The 21,549-nt window shown below is 35.7% G+C and overlaps 1 protein-coding gene across 3 annotated transcripts; it reads right to left on the bottom strand.

Moving 5' to 3' along the window:
* Positions 1 to 5,211: 5,211 nt before the first annotated feature.
* On the bottom strand, positions 5,212 to 8,995 carry LOC113049518 (insulin gene enhancer protein isl-2b). 3 transcript variants are annotated; one of them, XM_026211934.1, is made up of 6 exons: positions 8,881 to 8,995; positions 8,339 to 8,528; positions 7,863 to 8,122; positions 6,500 to 6,783; positions 5,986 to 6,153; positions 5,212 to 5,781 (listed from the first exon to the last, which is right to left on the bottom strand). In XM_026211934.1, exons 2-6 carry the CDS (start codon positions 8,509 to 8,511, stop codon positions 5,665 to 5,667), a joined length of 1,002 nt encoding a protein of 333 aa, XP_026067719.1. In that variant the 5' UTR covers positions 8,512 to 8,528; positions 8,881 to 8,995; the 3' UTR covers positions 5,212 to 5,664. The 3 variants fall into 3 exon arrangements, with proteins under 3 accessions (XP_026067719.1, XP_026067718.1, XP_026067717.1); XM_026211933.1 differs by having other exon boundaries at positions 7,863 to 8,080; positions 8,821 to 8,984; XM_026211932.1 differs by having other exon boundaries at positions 8,821 to 8,981.
* Between the last annotated feature and the right edge of the window lie 12,554 nt (positions 8,996 to 21,549).

Here is a 21,549-nt window from a genome sequence, read left to right as displayed (position 1 = left end):
CCGTCCTCCATCAATGACAAATAAACTGAACTTGTTGTTGACACTTTAATTTGCTTAATCTCTTTTCAAATCTTTTCAACTGCCCTGATAAAAGTAACATGATTTCACCCTACTAATAACTTTTATATTATTTGTCTATACATATAGTTTGTATTGATGTAAGTAGTAAAAGTCTCACAGTCTTTCAACTCAAAAACATATAAAAACATTTAGAAATACAGCCTTTACTTATCTTACATTTTCTTATATGCTCAACACACACTACTGTTCAAAACTTTGGGGTCAGTTTTTCAAAGAAGTCTCTTTTGCTCACCAAAGCTACATTAAATTGATCAAAAATACATTAAAACAGTAATATTGTGAAATATTGTTCAAATTGTGTACAATTTAGAAGCCATACTGCATACGTATTCAGTCACATGATCAGAAATCATTTTAAAATGCTAATTTCATACTCAAGTAATATTTCTTAATATCAATGTTGAAAATAATGTTTTAATAAATAGGAAGTTCAAAAGAAAAGCCTTTATTTAAAATATAAATCTTCTGTATCATAAATGCCTTGTCGTTTATGAACATTTTAATGCATCCTTGCTGAATAAAAGTATCAATTTCAAAGATACTCACTGACCCTGAACATTTGAACAACTGTGTACCGATTCATTTTATAAAGCTGAAGTTCTTGCTAAAAGTAAAATCTTTATGTTTCTTTTGCGGGGGGCAAGAACCGATGTTCTTAATCTTTGCATAAAGAGCACTCTGTTCGCTGTTAGCCATGCAGTACCGACAGGTCCTTGGCAGTGACACGTTATCTAATACCAGTCTCAGTGAGTCCAGCAAAGCGTGAAGTGTGACCAGCAAGCTCTCCCAGCATCCCGTTCGCTCACAGTATCAACACTTAGGTCTTTTCCTCAGGGCACTGCACTCGGCTAGGTAACACATACCTATGGCATTTAGAAGAGGAAGTGGGTATTAGAGGTGGAAGCTTGCTCAACTGAAATCAAAGGTTTCTATAAAATCCATGCATATTGGCCACGATCTTGACTGGCTCCTCTAAACATTGAATAAACACATCTGTGTTTATGTATGCTGAGTGTCTGACTCAAACTCCATTGGCAGTTTTAGGGATTTAATGGTGGAGACTAATTACTTAATGAGTTTATTAGAGCTCATTTACTGTGCTCTGGGAAGTGAGTTTAGCTTTCATCTGAGAACAAGAAGGTCTCTTATCTAATAGACTTCCACAGTCTGCAGCAAAGAGACGGTCTGTTAAAAAAAAAAAAAAAAAAAATCCCTCCATGGCTGTCTGGTTTAGGTCCTGATTAAGATTATGACAGTTTCTACTCAGGATGTAAAGAGCCAATCTTCGCAGAATTTCTTATGGCATTCAAGCTCTTTCCTAAACATTTAATAGTATATATAATATTAGTGATTCGGGCTGATTTTCATATTAAATACAAATAGGGAAATTAAATAATAGGGAATTGTACAATGTAAAAAATTATATTAAATATATTGTATTATATTATATTATATTATATTATATTATATTATATTATATTATATTATATTATATTATATTATATTATATTATATTATATAAAACATATTCCGATAAGCTTTAATTTATTTAGCCTACTACCTTTAAAAACTAAATTTGAGATAAATATTATGTTCAAATTATATTATTTTAAACAAAAGGCAACCTGAAGCATTTAAAGGTTTAGAAGAATTTAACTAATAAAAAATATTGTTTAAATATTATATCTTTAAAAAAACTTCAGACTGTGTTCATTAAGAAATATCTAATTAATCTGAGCACCTAAAACACGTTCATCATGTTGGCCACATTGAAATCTTACCTGACGGCAACTGCAGAAGACAGTGTGCTTTTAACAAATGATTCTTTAACAAGGATTCAGATTATTGTGCCATTTTCATTTCAGAGCATTGACTTACTGCTATTCTGTTTTCTTTTATTCGGGCTTTTACGAGTGAGTGCCCATCTCTGGTGTTTGATGTTAAGGGCAGCTTCAGTCGATGTAGGCTCCTGGTATGTGTTGGGTGCAGGCTTGAGACAGGATAAATGTCTGGCAGGGAACATGTTCGGCCTCTTTCTTCCCCTCCAGGATAACATAAACAGTTTTGGCACAAGAAAGCAACAGTGACCCCAAGGCCAGCCTCTGACACAACCCATTCATTCACTGCCTACCCCTTTCTCTTTGTGTGTTGTGTGTAGTATAATGTTAGGACCATGGGACAAAGATGATAGACCATGTGATCTGTAGCAAGGGACATCTTGTACCCTGATAATCCTGTATTCATTTGCTCATCCTCGTGTCAGTCCAAAACTGACTTTATTTTTTTTCTTTTGAACACACACACACACACGTTTATTTTTGTGAAAAGTGGGGATATCCCATAGGCGTAATGGTTTTTATATTGGACAAACTGTATATTCTATGGCCCTACACCAACCCTACCCCTAACCCTAACCCTCACAGGAAACTTTGTGCATTTTTACTTTCTCAAAAAAACTCATTCTGTATGATTTATAAGCATTTTGAAAAATGGGGACATGGGTTGTGTCCTCATAAGTCACCCTCTCCTTGTAATACCTGTGTCATACCCATGTCATTATACAACCTCACTGATTTTCATTCTACAAGCTTTTGAAACGTTCTTCAGAATGTCTTCTTTTGTGTTACACAGAAGAAATTTGGCCCTTCTTTGATGAACCATTCATCTAACATATTCTATCCCTATAATTATAATGTCCTCAAAATACCCTAAGAATCATTACCTTGTACATCATCAATGTTAGTTTTTAATATTCTAAAAAGACATTAATTTCCTGATGTACATGCTGTTTTTATGATTTATTCCACCTCACACTATATACTTTGAGAGCACTTTGGCACAGAACAGAACTGTTGATTCATTCCCAAAACAAATATGTGAACTAAAGACAGCCAGGAACCTCATCAGATTGAGATGATTCAACGACGGAGGCTATTCTTTTAACACTCGCATGAAATGCTCAGTCACTCGGGCTACACCCAGTGACAACTGTACAATAATGGATTGCTGTTCATTATTACGCTGTTTAAAAAAAACGGATGTGTTGTGTTTGATAAACTACATCTCTATAGGAGTAATTAGTCAAGAGAATATGGTTCATCCAAATTGAAATGACATTTAATTTCCTTTCAAGTTTAGATTTTGTATTTCAGGTAAAAATCTTTGGCAGAAGACTTCACTGTTATATCCTACATTTAATATCCTCAGACTGTTATAATGTGATATGACTCCACAAAGTGAATATCTATTACAAACATTTACATAAAATTATGAATAATTGGAAGGAGGGGCAGGGGTGCTCCAGTTTGAAGAGGGCTTGTTTGCTGTGACGGTAGCCATAAATTTGAAAGCAATATTGTGGTGACCCTTTGAACGCTGCTGTAGGACACATTCTGTGTTCTCCCCATGCTGGAATGATAAAAACAAGAGTTATAGGTCTGTTTATCCCGCTCTTAAAGCCCTGAGTGCATTATCAAACATAGAATGCATTAGGGTCGGTATTGTTAAAAGTGTTTTTAAGATCTAATAAATCCTGGTTATTTATGGAGCCTTGGTCACAGGGCTTCACCCCCACCATCTACTTTAATTTAGCCTGAGATCTGTACCCGTACCTGTGTGTGACCAAAATCCCAGCACTGTCTGATCTGATCCAGCCCACATATGAAGGAAGCTTCCAAACCTTTGGTGACTGTGCAGCTATTTCTGTATCTTGGATTATGCTGAGGCATCCGTTTCCCCCAAATGCCAGACGCATGTATTTCCTTAAGACTGAGTGACAGAGTCTTCTTGCAGAGTGAATGCTGAAGCCATCGTGAACTCTGTTTTATAGTCTGTTATTGTAGAGTGGGTGGCTTTGACCTCCCTCCACGCCTTTAATGGGTGTGTGTGTGTGTGTGTGTGTGTGTGTGTGTGTGCGTGAGTTTGTGTGAGTGTGAGTGTGAATACATGTCCATATTGGCCTGCTAGCAGTGTCCTTGTGTATGTTTATTCTCCTAATGGGAATTCGTGATTTTTAGCATGTCTCAGATGGGAAGGGTTGCTTGATTTATTGTTCAATTGCAAGAAATAGGTAAAACATTTTTTTTTTAGTTTTGGACTGTATAGAATTAAAAACAGAATCAAAACTGTTCGAGTCCGTGTTCTTAGAGAAAATCGGATTGAGGAATAAGTCTCGCTGACCTTGAAATTTGCAGTATTTTGAAAACGGTAAGCGCTCACATAGGCCTACGAAATGACAAAAAGCTAACAGCGTTTTTACGTAAATTTAACTCGTGAATATGTTTTAAGATATCGACTTGTTAACGAATAATGATAGCCTATTTTTATAGCAATTTAATAAGCAGTAGGCTATAATTAAGCTGAATGTCCTGTGCATTAGTTGTGCTTGAGCTTTTCCTTTGTGCCTTGGTGAATCTGCAGACCTATCTTCAAATCACGCTCCGTTTCTGTTGAATGTATTGTTTGTTGGTGTAATGGCACAAGTAAATAAAAGCTCAAGCGATCCTGAAACATTTGCCTTGACACGTAACTTTGACAAGGAAAAGGGAACTGATCATTTTAAAGATCTAATCTGACAACGAAAAAAAGACATAATTTAGTCTATTAATTTTTACAAAATAATGATGTACGTTTTAGCTTAATAGTTTGGCATCGGGAAAATGTTTTCTATTCGGCAAAATATCTCATTTATTTAATTTATAATTTAGAGCCTAACTTTATTAAGGCATACTTGATTTTAAACAAATCAATGTGTAGCCATTTATGTAGCTAGACATAGCTATATTTTTCCGCTGAATGAAATGGCGTTAGCCTATTAATGTAGCCTAAGAAATGTTTTCTCCGACTATTATTATTTATTCTTATTATTTATACACACACACACACACACACACACAAACACACACACACACACACACACACACACACACACACACACACACACACACACACACACATATATATATATATATATATATATATATATATAGGCTATTTTAATGAGTGGGCCTACTAGCCTACTAATAATAATATTTAATTAGATAAACTACACCTCTTTTCTGTACAAAAAATGTATGTACAAATTAAACAATTTCATAGCCTATTCAAGCATGTTACATTCACAAATATAAATAAACATTTTCTGTGCCGATTTATTTTTTGCGAATTGAAGTGACAATAAATAACAATAACTTAATTTTGTTCAGAGACAGAAATTGTCCGGCAATAAATTTTACAACGAAAAAAAATCCCATCTTCTGAAATCGAGTCTTTTGAAAATATTTTTTCAAAATATGTCCAAAAACCACAGATACAACAGCCATCATAATGAACAACGAATATCCATTTTGAGTGAACATGGTCTCTCATCTAGGTCTACTATGCAGAGTTTCGCTTTCATCATTTCACTGGATCCCAATGTCACCACCAACTTGTTGACCGATTTTAGGAAAAACGGTTCCTCTGTTCCCAGTGCAGGTTTTTGCTACACGTCTGATGGCGCTGTCCGGTGGTGTAAGGGAATTTCCCGCGTCCGTGATACGAGATGTTCTCATGATTTCCCGGGGAACAGAAGAGCAGTCGCTCTCACGTCTCCACCGGGCTCGGTACCATGCTGTTCGGTGTGTCCGGTAACTGTGAAGAAAGAGAGGTCACGTCGCTGCCAGATGAGTTTCCTAAAGAACCGGATTCCGAAAAAGAAACCTAAAAGTGAAAGGCAAAATTAGTTATATATAAAGGCATAATAATAGTAATAGTGGGCTAATAGTAACAATAATAACAACAACAACAACAACAATAATCGGCTAATAATAGGCAAATATTATTATGATAACGGTAGGCCTACAGTAAAGTAGTAAAATAGTAAAGCAACTTTATTATTATTATTATTTTTATTTTAACACTCACCAACTGTTGAAAGGCAGGTTGTTCTAAGTCACTCTGAAGTGCAAATTCGCTGAGAGCTTTCCAGGGTGGCTGGTAGGTCTGCACTTCCACCGGGTGTCCTGGCACTGAGGGGTTGTGTCGTACTGGGCTGCCTGCAACCAGCGCAGTGCCCGTCATGCCCTGCAGATTCTGGAGCAAAAAGTCCAGAGCGTTTCATATCGGCATTTTAATGAGGGACAATGCATCATAAAACAGAGTTAAATCGTTTTATTCATTTTTTTTATAAATAAAGGAAAACTAAAATATATAAGGGCAGTTCCAGACGAAATATTCCCCAAAACACCCACAGTAGGTGGAGTCTGTAGCAAAGTTGCTTCAAGCCCAAACTGCAGTCGAATTACAGACCCAATTAAAATCATCTCAGCTCATATCAAGTGTCAGGCATCACTCAGAGCCTTTCTGGTTAAAGTCTTTTTTCCCCCGCACATGGTAAGCTAAATTTCTCACAATGAAAGTGCATTGGCAAGACACTTACCGTCTTATCGCCGTGTTGCTGTTGTAACTGTTTCATGAGGATAGATCTCTTCTTGTCCTTGCAGCGCTTGTTTTGGAACCAGACTCGAATGACCCGTGGGCTCAGGCCTGTCATCTCCACCAGCTGCTCCTTCATCAGCGCATCTGGTCTCGGGTTTGCGTTGTAGCACGTCCGTAAAGTGTGTAGCTGCTTTTCGTTTAACACCGTCCTCACCCGAGTGGTCTTCTCCGATTGCTTGTGCACGTGGTTCCGATGAGGAGTTTGCCGGACCGACACAGGATCAGCTGAACAAAAATGTAAAAAAAGAAAAATAATAATAACGATTTAAAATTAAAATAATGCGTTTGAAAATAACATAAAATATAGCCTAATAATGCCGTTGAAAATAATTAACTGGCATATCGAATAAGAATATAAACTCGTATAGCCTAATAAATGTGGAAATTTAACTGGATAGATAGTTTTATGATAGATATAATAGCCTACTATACAGCCTATAGGCTATATAATTTAATATATAGGCTATGTTGATCAATAATATACCTATTGCATTATAGCTATTTTTTTTTTTTTTTTTTTTGCAAATATGCATTTGTAAATTCGGAAATTAAAGAGCATGTTGAGTCTTGTTGCTCTCGGTGTTTAAGGCCCTGCCGCTCAGGCTTATCAGTGGTTGACTAAACAAAGTTATCAAGCGGATCAGCCTGTAATTAGCTATTATGTAACAACATTACACGAGTCCTCCCACAGTAGCCTATATAATTAGGCCTACCTTTCAGTTTAGTCCATGTGCTCAGTTCCAAAACTGACCTTAGGCTAAATAAGTCCTAGTCGTTCCGAATAAATAGCGCTGACCGTTCCAAATAATTAATTTTTGTTTACTAGGCCTACTATAATTTCTATACGTCCGTGTTATAATATGTGACCACAAAACCAGTCATAGAGTTTTTTTTTAATCTGACAGCTGAATAAATAAGCGGTGCATAGGCTATGGTAGGACAATTTTTGGCCGAGATGCAACTATTTAAATATCTGGAATCTGAGGGTGCAAATAATCAAAACATTGAGAAACTCGCCTGTCTAAATTCAGTCTTTAGCAATGCCTATAGTCTACTCATGAAAAATTTTGTTTTGATATATTTGTGGTAGAAAATTTACAAATCTTCATGGAACATGATTAATATCCAAATGCGTTTTGCCATAAAAAAATAAAATAATTAATTAAAAACTATCATTTTGTCCCATGCAATGGATTGTTGGCTATTGCTACAAATACAGGCCTATCCGTGCTACTTAAGACTGGTTTTGTGGTCCAGTGTCGCACATAGGCGTAAGTCGGTTGTTATGTGCTATAGCTACTGACCTGCCATATGCAGTCCTCTGCTGTGGATGTGTCCCGGACTGAGAGGGCTGCTGCCTGGTCCGCGCTCCAGGGCCAGGCTATGATCTGCTCGACACAGCAGTTCCTCGTCCCGGACGGAGAACTCGTCCCCGGGCAAAAGCTGCCGGCTACACACCGAGCAACGGAAACACTCGATGTGATACACACTGTCCCGAGCTCTCATGACCAAATCACTGCTGCTGAAGCCCAAAGTGCATTTTGCGCATTTTATACCAAACAATCTGTTGGATGTAGATTTTTTATTTTTATTTATTATTATTTGTGCAATGACAAAACCAAGCAAGTCCAAGCATGCCTTTTAAATTCCACTTTAATTAGTAAAATTTACTGTCTTTTGTCAGATATTTTGATCATTATAAATATGAAATAGCCTACATATGTGACCAGATTTATTAAATAATTCACACTTTTTCCGAAAGAAGAAAAAAAGAACCTACCTTACATAATCTCTCTTGCAGTATGTTTTCCCGTCCCGTACGAAGCAAGTGCACGTCTCGTCCAGGTATTGGTTGCACTCCACGCATTTCAAACAGGATGCGTGCCACTCCAGGTCAGGGGAGACCCGCAGAATATACTGGTCATGGATCTGACTGCCGCAGCCTACACACATCGCAAGTCCGGACTTCTCTGAGCAAGAAAAAAACATTGTTTGAGCTTTCATACAGGAGTTTGAGAGTCGACAATTTAGCCTATAAGTATTTAATAAAAATCGAAATCATCGAGGTTTGTAGGCTAACTAACACTGAGCTAGTGAAAAGACATTTTACTGCAGAAGCAGTAGGCTAGTTCAGAAAAAAAAAACGGCCTAATCATTAACATAATCTTTTTTCAAATGCAACAACATTGAACCAAATTTAGAAATTTGAAACATAAAGTTACTTTTAGTAGGGCCTATAGATTTTATCACAGAAATACATACTTTTGGAATGATCCCCCATATCATCCAAAAAAGAAGAGCTGAATATTATATCCACCATACAAGTTTCCTGAAGAGAAGATTGCTTGTAGAAACAGGAAGAGAGTGTCCGCTCCCGGCTGTCCCGCAAACTCAGTCCAGAGTGAGGAGAGATGGAGAGGTGGTAAACAGGAACAGGGACTGAGAGAGAGAGAGAGAGAGAGAGAGAGAGAGATTGCTGTCTGCCGCACGAGACGTGACATCAGGCGCAAATCCGAACTAAGACGCGTCAGTAGGGGGCAACAAGTCACAGTGCACCAAATCTTGACTCGTTTCACTCCCTAGAAATTATCAGTTAGCTTCAGAAAAAAATAATAATAAAAAAAAAATCTTTATTTGCTGCAGGAAATTAGTATACGTGAATATATATATATATATATATATATATATATATATATATATATATATATATATATATATATATATATATATATATATATATTCATGCAGGGTGTTTCGGTGTAGCCTATGGTTCTTGAATTCACACCTTTAGGAAATATGAGATTTGTCTTGTTATCAAAGTATCGAAGTAGTCTACTTTCAGGGTGACACTGGTTAAAAAGCTAAACCCCCAACCCCCCAAAAATCTTAAAAGGCTATTCATTTAAGAATAAAAATCTGAAAACAAGACTGTAGTGTGCCTATTTTTAAACAGATATAAGTAGCCTATGAATGACAATGATATTTTAATGTCTAAATAGGCTATATAAATCGTGTTCAGCAAACTGGACTGTGCCTATATTGTGGAAGGCTTACTCTTGACGAAATTATGCCTACTGAATTCTGAAATCCAATATCCCAGAGGCCTATTTATATATTTATTTATATTATTATTTGTTGTTTTGAATTAAAAATGTTCATTTAATTTTGACTAAATTCTTAAAATGAGATGGACTTATAGGCTATCTTATTACTCATTTCATTTGCCACAGTAGCCTAAATGAAAAGTTAAATTTAAGAAATAATTGTATGCTTAAATATGGGAAAAGGAATCTCTCAGCCATACTTTGATTAGACACCTAGTTCAGTCACTAGCACAGTGATAAAAGAGTTCATATTATGGCCAATTGGATTAGATTGCAGTACATAGCCATCAGAAGCCTACAAATAGGCTAGAGCTAACTGGAGGAAGAAATAAAACACTTTAGAACATTTTTATATTTTAAAATTATTGTAACCTTAAGCAGTGTTGACATTTCAAACTGTGTCATTCAAAACTATTTTAGTTTTTCACACTTTAAAAGGAGAAAATGAGAAAAAGACATATAACAATACAGTGATAATTCAGTTCTGCCAAATAAGGGATGAACTACATAATTGTTTTGTTATTCATAAGAAGAATTAAAAATTGTAATAGGCCTATATACTTTAACATATCTGCTTAATAATGAACCCTGACTCCCATCTATCACAAAAAAAAACAACCCATTCTCACTCCAAAGGCGTCAAAAACCGAAGCATGGTCAAGCGCCCCTAGCGTCACTTTTATGACGCCAAATGTGCCTCTCGGCGTCGACTATCGAAGCACTACGACCTTCATTGCTTTCAGTGGGAAACTTTTGGCGTCAGAATTCGACACGAGGACATGAGATGTTTATCGCTATGAAATCACGTTCAAGAAGTCTCATTCAGCACACATCGCGCGATACTTGCTATCAGTTCCACAGTTTGGGTGAGTAGTCGTATATACGCTCTTTTAATGCCTTTTATCAAATGTATTCTGTCTTCTTTATTAATCAGATTAGTGCCATATGTATTATATCGGTCATCCGCGGCTGTCTTTGAGTTTCATTGCGTTTAAATAAATGAACACAGCTGCTAATTAGTCTGATTAAACTCTATCTGTCACGTGACGTGCCATAGACCTTCGATCCGTTTTATATTATTATTAATTTCAGGATCAATGATGTAAGTTGTATTTGTAGTAAAATCATGGTAATCACGACACAATAGTAATAAATGAAATGTGAAGTTAAAACACAGTAAATGGGACATTAGTAACTGTAACTGTAGTTTTACTATGATATATTAATAATCAATACAACAATACAATAATCACCAAACCAGCTATGTTTGTATCACTGTAATGTTAGTGTTTTTATGTGCTTTTATATGACAGATATCACAGTAATCATGTGTTCTGTACCATGCTTTTAATACCTTTTAATGTGAATCCAAAAAAAAAAAAATCAAATTAAAAATAAATAATAAAACATGTATTTTTCCATCTTGCAGTTCATTCATATCAGTTTATATATATATATATATATATATATATATATATATATATATATATATATATATATATATATATTTTTATATATATATATATATATATATATATATATATATATATATATATATATATATAAATATTTTGCTCACAGATCATTATTAACATTCTGTATATAATTCAATTTTATTTTCTCTCCCCTTTTTTATTATTTATATTTTTAGCTGAAAAGACGTAAAGGCAGTCAGCCCAGTGGTGTTTCTGGAGAGGGATTCCTTCAGAAATGGAGAAGACAGAAAGCTGCGGAGGCAGATATTTGCAGCAGTAAGTCTGTGATAGTTTGTCTCTTTTATCAAACATTCCTGCTGTTATAATTTGTACAGCATTTGTTGTTTCTTAAACTGTTGCACTGTCCAAATACCCACACTTGCCATCTTTTCACTTGACCACTTGATTACTTATTTGAAGTCTTTCCTGTATTTGGCCTAGTGTTCGAGTGAGCATGATGACCACAAGTGTGTGTCGAACTTTTCATCACCTGATGACTGTGTTTCCCAATCCTGATCCTGGAGAAGCCCAGCACTGCATGGTTTTGGTGTCTCTCTTATCTGCCTTGGAGTCTTCACTGATGAGCTGATGAGTTGAATCAGGTGTGTTTGATCAGGGAGACATCTCAAATGTGCAGTGTTGGGCTTCTCCAGGACCAGGATTGGGAGCCACTGCCTTATGGGACACTTATGTGTTTAAAGAGATTTTTAATATCTAATTATCAATATTTCACATACTGTACATTGGACAGCTTTCCATGACCTCTTGTGAGATCTCGGCAAAAAGTCTGACGATTTATTCCAAAACATGATGCATGATGGGATACACTAAGCTTTGTATAGCGCTCCAGAGCAGTATTGGAGAGGTTTAGTGTGTGTTAAGGACGCTGTGCTTTGGCATTATTAAGACCGGGGACAGTCTTGTGCACACACTGTCACGTACACACACTCTCAAGTGGCCAAGACTGCAAGTGTGGGTATCTGGACAGGGTCAAAGTCTTAAAAATGATCCCTAAACACATCACAGTCTTAATAATCCAGTTTAACACTTGTATGATATTGTACAAGCCCCAGGACTGTCTCATCTGACACTATCAAAGAATTCATATGACTATAGCTTGCTATTAATTACTTGCTTTCAATAATGGATTCATTTAACATTTAATTATACAGCATCTTTACAGAGGTGTAATGTACAAGCTGCACGTAATTAATAATATGTCCTTCCTTCTGTCTTACAGGATTTTTTCCAGATAATGCTGTTCTTCTTTTTCAGGTCTAAAATATCGAGCTCAACAGCTATTTTAAGAGCCAACCCTCACAAACCTTCCTAAAACCTAAAAGAGCTATTACTGAGTCTCAGCGAATCTTGCCATGATCAGCTCTTCCCAGGTACATTTGTTTACTCCAAAAATGCTCTGGTCTGAATCTTACTTTAAATTAACTTAATTATGTTTAATGAGCAATATTAATTGCACAGAGAGTAAGTAGAGATTATCTTGTTTCACAGAAGAGAAGGAAGACCAAGGAAATGATTTGCTCAGGATGAGAAATGAAGATGGCCATCTTGTGCTCAAGCAAACAGAAGTCCTCTGGTATGTGTGTGTTGAAGCAATGCTGTGTTATACAACATTTTATGATGATCTCTCACAGGACTGGTCATGTCAGCCTTGATTTCGTTTTATACTATTACAATTACAGCATGTTAGCAAAGTGTGACTGGACATTTTTAATATTATGTTTTTAAAAACACACCACCTGTTTTATTAGCAGACAAGTATCATGAAATTGGTTTAGTTGATATAAACACCAATGTACATTATTTCATTGTTTTCTAAATGTTATGTTATGAATTGTGAATTGATAGTTGATTGGTTTGAAGCCAGGCCTTACACTGCACAGACTAAAACACATTTGTGAGAGAAGTCAGGAACTTTGGAGAAAGATTCTAGAGGAAGAAAACACATTTACTGCAACAACAGATGAATTCTAGAGTCTCTGAGAACTACACATGCTAATGCAGTCTCATGAGCAAGACCTTTGCCTCTGTAACTTTTTCTTAATTCTTGCAGAATGACATATTTATTGCAGTATTTTTATTGGTACAGATGATCTCTTCAGCCAAACGAGGGGTTTTGACCAAGTGATGCTCTTGAAAGGAGAGAAAGAAGAGGATGTGGTAAATTCTCTTCAGAGAAAAAGCTTCTCAAAAGATCTCAAAACAGCTTGAAGAATGGTAAGTGTACAGTACTACAAGGGTCATAGTTGCTCACCCTGCTAAAACCACACAGAACATAAGCTGCGCTCTCTGTCCATTAAACAACAACTTCTGCATTGTTTGTTTCACTTTGACCAGGTCTGGGATGTTAGTACTGAGAGAACCTCTGGCTGAGAACAAGCTACACCTCATCAGTGCTGGACATCAACCACAAACTGTTTCCAGACACGAGAGAAGAAGATCACGATGGGGAGATGAAACCAGTTTAGATGTGTTGATATGGAATCATTATTTTCTGAAACAGTATCACATGTCTAATATGTATCACATGATCTGTATGACAGTTGACTGGATGGGACTGTGTGACTTTTAAGGACATTTCATCACTCATCTGTGTGAACTGATTTATATATGAGGTTAATGTATCTTTGATGATAATTATTTTCATTGAATCTTATTTGTCTTGATGCTACTTTATCAAGTTTATAGTCTATGCTTCAATAAAATGAAAATGGTGAATATTGTGTTCTGAAGATTCTTGGTAAATACATCATTTTACTAGGTAGGCTCATATGTGTTTATTTTAGACTTGGAAAAACGACATATTAATTATTGGGATTATTTTTTTATTTAAGACATGAACATTTTTGATCGGATTAATAACATCTGGGACATCAGTACACCAGAAAGTAATTTTTTTATATTTTAGTAACAAATATGCACATTTTTTGTGAAATACAGGGAGTTACAAGATTAATTATTCTGCATTACAAGATGGTGCCATGGGCTTTATTGTTACAAACACTTGAGGGATAACTGAGAATGTAGCAGGAATGATCAACGTGGATCTTGTACTGCATTAAAACCAAGAGCACGCACATTACTGATGTCCAGCACATGAGGAGCAAGATACGGGGGTGAGGAGGACATTTTTACACTGATTTCGGCTAATTAGTTATATATAATGCTAATATATATATATATATATATATAAATTAATATTCTTAGCACTGCATGAATTTGTCCTTGTGTAATAGTGAAGTATCACAATGTGTATACATTGTCCTTGATTACTGCTTTACAGTGGGGAATAGATAATGGCAAGTTGTTGCAGGTTCATCCATTATATTTCTTGCCATTTACTTCAAAAATCAAAGAAATAATCTATTATTTTCATTATTAAATCATTTCTTTATAATTTTTCCATGTTTCATCAGATGGCCTCACAATGTCCTGTCAAAAGGTATAATAGCCATGATGAATAGAATTAGAAAACAGAGGACTGTGAAAACTGTCAGATATAAATGTGACTCAGCTCAGTTTGTTGTTCATGATGAGGAGAATACATATATGTAGGTTTTACTGCCCTGCTACCCCCAGGGGCCCAGTAGCACCCCCCGGAAGAGCCCAAAACTGTACATTTCAAATGGCTGTAAATCAGAGTGCAATTAACATATCAAAGAGAAAATGGGCAGGATTACTACTTATGCTATGCTGATAAAATAATGTTGAGCTCAGTTTTCAGAAATAAGTGGAAAGCTGGCATAAAAGCATTTTAAATATTGCTCACTGTAAAATACCACATTTCAGCCTGCCTCTCAAATATATCATAGAGGTTTGCACAATAAACATATTTAGATATCCAGTTTACCTTAAAATAAATAATTTATTTAGTTTCGTTAATAAAAACTTTTAAACTACATTACCCACAAGCCTCCGTCGTTCTATCTATGCAAAGGCAACACTAGGGGGCTGTTTTTGTAGTTCATTGAAGTTATGCTTAGGGTTAGGATTAGGATCTCGCTAAAGATGTCATTTTTCTCAAGATAGCAACACTTCATTGTTGACTTAATATATTACTAATGTGATGATAGGAGCAAAACATACTTTTTAACATGATGCGCTGTTTAATATGGGTTAAAAGATAGTCCAACCACAGACTGTCCTGAAAAGTCATAGCCAATGACATCTAAGCTGAGCAGCGGTGTCACACTTCCTTATCCATGTATGACAGATGTCTTTCGTTTTTCGGCTGAAGGGATAGATTCGGTTAACAATAGATTAAGCTTGCTACTTATTAGATTCTGTTTTATTAACGTCTTCACCTTCCTCCGTTGTTCAGCTTGACAAACATTGGGCAATATTGATGTGCACATGCCCAGCAGTCGCAGTTGTATCCAACAGATAGATTCCTCTCATTAAATATAAGACACATTTTTAAGATTTGTATTTTTTTTTTTTGACCAAAGACAAATATATTTACTAATCAAATGACGTGCTTCTAAAATTTACATTGTATATTACATTGTGTTTTAAAGTTAAAATTGTTCACATTTGTGTTTCTGTGATTTACCATTCTCTACCATTTGAACTCTAGGAATAAAAACAGAAATTATAAATGAATGAATGAATGAATGAACAAATAAATACATAAAGCATAATAAACATGCATATTTTTGTAAGGATCTTCCATTATTTATTGATATGTCAAACTCATTTAAAGTCAACATGCCCAAATTACTACACTGCATCCTCTGTCACCAAGCTCGTTTTTGCCACCATAAAGAATAAAAAGGCAGTTATGTTGTAAACATTAACTATTTTCAGTATGCAAATGAAAATGCTTTTATTAAAAAACAAAACAGTAAATACAGTATGTCTTTCAGAGAACACTGGAAAAAGATCAATTTTATTAAAAAAATTAAATTGACCAAAATGTTATACAACACAATGTAAATGTTTCAAACTCACAAAAAAACACCATGAAGACATGCATGTCAAGTGTGCAATATCATCTTTAAAACTCTATCAGCACAGCATCAAATAAACACTGATTGTCTGAACAATGGAAGACAGAGAAAGTGTTCAGGAAAACAAACACCTGCTAGCTTTGACAATAACATCATGAATTCACTTCATGACTGGAGCTAGAGGATGACTGTGTATGAATATCTCCTTTACTAAAACTCTTAATTAAAGTCTAAAAAGTTCACTGTATGAAGCTTGAAAAAGAGAACAAAATGCTTTATCAATACGAAAAATACTATTTTTAACTATTGTTTTCATCACTGGTTCTGTAATGTATTCATTATGAGCTTATAAATAAAACAAAGTTACATCTTCTGCAAAAATCAAACCACTGCAAAGTCTAATCACTGATCCAGGGACCATATCTGTGTGTGTGGGGGATAAAGAGTTAACGAGGTGAGTCCTTGTGCATGATGGAGCTACAGCGTTATCCTCAAACAATCCTGTAAAACAGAAATATTACATTACATTCAACTTATACATTACACTGTGTTTTGTTTAGACCATAAAAGCAGCCTCTGTAAAGATGCTGTAAAATTAAATGTTAAATGAATCCATTATTGAAAGCAAGTAATTAATAACAAGCTATAGTCATATGAATTCTTTTGATAGTGTCAGATGAGACCGTCCTAGGGCTTGTACAATATCATACAAGTGTTAAACTGGATTATTAAGACTGTGATGTGTTTAGTACAGTATGTGAAATATTGATAATTAGATATTAAAAATCTCTTTAAACACATAAGTGTCCCATAAGGCAGTGGCTCCCAATCCTGGTCCTGGAGAAGCCCAACACTGCACATTTGAGATGTCTCCCTGATCAAACACACCTGATTCAACTCATCAGCTCATCAGTGAAGACTCCAAGGCAGATAAGAGAGACACCAAAACCGTGCAGTGCTGGGGTTCTCCAGGATCAGGATTGGGAAACACAGTCATCAGGTGATGAAAAGTTCGACACACACTTGTGGTCATCATGCTCACTCGAACACTAGGCCAAATACAGGAAAGACTTCAAATAAGTAATCAAGTGGTCAAGTGAAAAGATGGCAAGTGTGGGTATTTGGACAGTGCAACAGTTTAAGAAACAACAAATGCTGTACAAATTATAACAGCAGGAATTTTTGATAAAAGAGACAAACTATCACAGACTAACTGCTGCAAATATCTGCCTCCGCAGCTTTCTGTCTTCTCCATTTCTGAAGGAATCCCTCTCCAGAAACACCACTGGGCTGACTGCCTTTACGTCTTTTCAGCTAAAAATATAAATAATAAAAAAGGGGAGAGAAAATAAAATTGAATTATATACGGAATGTTAATAATGATCTGTGAGCAAAATATATATATATATATATATATATATATATATATATATATATATATATAAACTGATATGAATGAACTGCAAGATGGAAAAATACATGTTTTATTATTTATTTTTAATTTGATTTTTTTTTTTTGGATTCACATTAAAAGGTATTAAAAGCATGGTACAGAACACATGATTACTGTGATATCTGTCATATAAAAGCACATAAAAACACTAACATTACAGTGATACAAACATAGCTGGTTTGGTGATTATTGTATTGTTGTATTGATTATTAATATATCATAGTAAAACTACAGTTACAGTTACTAATGTCCCATTTACTGTGTTTTAACTTCACATTTCATTTATTACTATTGTGTCGTGATTACCATGATTTTACTACAAATACAACTTACATCATTGATCCTGAAATTAATAATAATATAAAACGGATCGAAGGTCTATGGCACGTCACGTGACAGATAGAGTTATCAGACTAATTAGCAGCTGTGTTCATTTATTTAAACGCAATGAAACTCAAAGACAGCCGCGGATGACCGATATAATACAGCGATTAAACATATGGCACTAATCTGATTAATAAAGAAGACAGAATACATTTGATAAAAGGCATTAAAAGAGCGTATATACGACTACTCACCCAAACTGTGGAACTGATAGCAAGTATCGCGCGATGTGTGCTGAATGAGACTTCTTGAACGTGATTTCATAGCGATAAACATCTCATGTCCTCGTGTCGAATTCTGACGCCAAAAGTTTCCCACTGAAAGCAATGAAGGTCGTAGTGCTTCGATAGTCGACGCCGAGAGGCACATTTGGCGTCATAAAAGTGACGCTAGGGGCGCTTGACCATGCTTCGGTTTTTGACGCCTTTGGAGTGAGAATGGGTTGAAAAAAATCGTCACTGCTATATACTTCCATATATGGTTGTATGAAACTGTTTAAAATGTATCGGTCGAATGTGCTTTGAATTCTGATATGAGGGAGATAAATATAAGGGAGAAAAAGGGCTATTTCTGCCCTGCATTAAAAACGGGATATAGACTACTACTGCACATGCCTTAGCTCACCAAGACGAACTTTCGTGCCATCTTCCTCCATTTGTACAGCAACTTGAATCTCTAAAACCCAAGGGAATAGCCGCGATGTACAGTAGCCTACAGTAGCAGCTCTACTGACTCCCAGCGCTCGAACTGAAGGGTGACTTGGTGCGCTACAGAGACCAAGCATGTTCCGTCATTTTTAAACGATCAGAAAAGAACTGTATTTTGCAATGTGTCATTGCTATCACTATAAACACATGATGAAAACAGTAAGGGTTTGCGGCAGTTTTAAGGGATCGAGACCTCTCATTGAAAATGAATTGTGCCCTATAGTGCCACAGGTAACTCCCTTCTCATTTCAGTAACTTTCTGACTTACACGAGACAGTCTTCACACTTGCCAGCTGTGATGCTTCCATTAATTTGGGAGCTTAATATAGGCCTATGCGGAAAAAAAATAAGAAACATAGCAAGACTATTATAGATTTTAAATCAGTGCTTGAACTGCACGGGCCGGTACACACTTCTATATTTTAGTCTTATATCTTACTGGCACTCTTTCGTTTGTACGGTAGCACAAATCGAAAAAAAAAAAAAATGCTACACATCAGATTGTGTTTACCATCATTGTGCTCATGTACAGGGCTCCTTTTGCACAAATGACTGCTTCAGTTTCGCATAGCATGAAGGCAATCAGCCTGTGGCACTGCTGAGGCGTTATTGAAGCCCAGGTTGCGGCCTTAATCTCCTCTGTATTGTTTGTAAGATCTTACTTATCTTCATCTTCACAGTGGCCCATAAATTCTCTTTGAGGTTCAGGTCAGTTGAGTTGGCTGGTCAATCAAGCACAGTAATATCATGGTCATCAAACCACTTATATATATATATAAATGCTAAATTTCATCTGAAAAGAGGACTGTGGGCCACAGAGCAACAATCCAGTGATTTTTCTCTTTACCCCAGATGAAATGCTCCTGATGTTTTTCTAGGAATGTGAAAGCTGTTAGCCCTTTTCCTGAAGACGTCTTAGTGACTCTTGATGTGCTGACTCCGGCTTCAGTCCAGTCCTTGTGAAGCCCTCCCAAGTTCTTGAATCAGCTTTACCTGACAATCTTCCAAAGGCTGTGGTCATCCCTGTTGCTTGTGCACCTTTTCCTACCACACTTTTTCCTTCCAGACAACTTTCTATGAATATATTTGGATACAGCAATCTGTGAAGAGCCCAGCCCTTTCAGCAATGACCTTCTATGTCTTACCCTCCTTGTGGAGAGTGTTGATGATTGTCTTCTGGACAACTGTCAAGTCAGTAGTCTTCCCCATAATTGTGGTTGCATGTTCTAGTTCAAGTGGAACCCAGTATTTATACTCAAAATTAATCAAACAACTCAAGCTCAAAATGGGATGTTCTAATTTTTTTGATATACTGATTTTTTTATTTTCCAAAGCTGTAAGTCGTAGCCATCAGAATAAAAAAAGAAAAAAAGAAAAATTGAAATATTTCAGTTTGTGTTCAGTGAATCTAGAATATAAGAAACTTTGCTTTTTTGAATGAAATGACAAAAAATAAAAACCTTTTCCATTAAATACAATTTTTTAGATGCACCTGTAGTTTGAGGCTTTTTTATGTCCATACCCATACCTACCCTTGCCCTAAACTTACCCTTAAAACCATGCAAATATATTTTTGGTAGCACAATCTGATAGGTAGCTTGTTTCATCAGTACGCCAGTTCTGAGTCAAAGTGTCAGTGTCTGGGTGATTAGAAATACAAAAAAGTACACTATGCAGGAGGTAATTTGAAACAGGTAAACTTCTGGAAAGTTCAGTGATCCAGTAAGGGAATGCATTAGTAATAAGTTCAAAACAGCACAAATGCAGAGAAAACATGGACAATTTCATCAGAGATGTCGGAGAGAATAGTGACTCGCGTCCAGATGGCAGTAAATTATGATTTCAGTGCACAACTGTTTTATAATGAATGCTGTCTGAAGGTGTTTTAGATTATGCTGGTCAGTGGTTTAGTGATTCTGAATGGATCCGTACAGTAGCATGTACAGTCAGGTTAAGGCAGCAGGTTTAGTGGTCTTTTGGCGTCTCCCTGTGGTCCTGTTTGGTATCAGAGCTTAGCTTGTGCTTATTTATATTAAAAATGCTCTAAACAAATCTTTCTTTCTTTCTTTCTTTCTTTTTTTTTTCTTTTGGCATTATACATTGGGAAGTAATTACTTTGTTTATTTGTGGGCACAAAGCTTGATGAAATCAGTATAAATATGTGTTTAATATTAATAAACTTCCCTTGCTGTCCAGAATAAAAGAGAACATTCCAATCAAGTAAAGGGAACTGTGGAAACTGTGGTTCCTAATTATTGTGATCCAACATTTGCCTCGCATTTCAGGATGAAAAGACGAACACTTCAGATAAAGAATAACCCACTTCTTATCGCCTAGACTGTGTTATGATCTCTATGACCTTATTATTTTTATTGTGAGTATTAGGCTTATCATTATTGCTGATTGCTTTTGTTGTGCTATGTTATTGTAATACAAAGTGCATCTCACTAAATTAGAATGTCGTGGAAAAGTTCATTTCAGTAATTCAACTCATATTGTGAAACTTGTGTATTAAATAAATTCAGTGCACAAACTCGTGTATTTATTTAATACATGAGTTTCACAATTTGAGTTGAATTACTGAAATAAATGAACTTTTCCATGACATTCTAATTTATTGAGATGCACCTGTATTTACCATTATATAACCAGAGGACTATAGAAAGGTTTGTGAAACAATCACTCCACAATACATACGATAGCAAAATATATACATTTTTATAGCATTTTTATGTTACATTAATCGGTGTCTAGCACACCTTCCTATGGAAAGGATATGGACCAGAAGACATTGCAATTAGGCTACTAAATGATATTTAGACAGACTTAAAAAAGTTCCAGATCTACCTGTTCTCTTATTATTTCAGTTAATTTGCCCTTAATATAAATAAATGTGTGCAA

This window comes from Carassius auratus, chromosome 30, assembly GCF_003368295.1.
Source record: "Carassius auratus strain Wakin chromosome 30, ASM336829v1, whole genome shotgun sequence".
Taxonomy (NCBI): Eukaryota; Metazoa; Chordata; class Actinopteri; order Cypriniformes; family Cyprinidae; genus Carassius; species Carassius auratus.
Note: the sequence above shows the minus strand (reverse complement) of the source record. Positions and strands in the feature narration are given on the sequence as shown.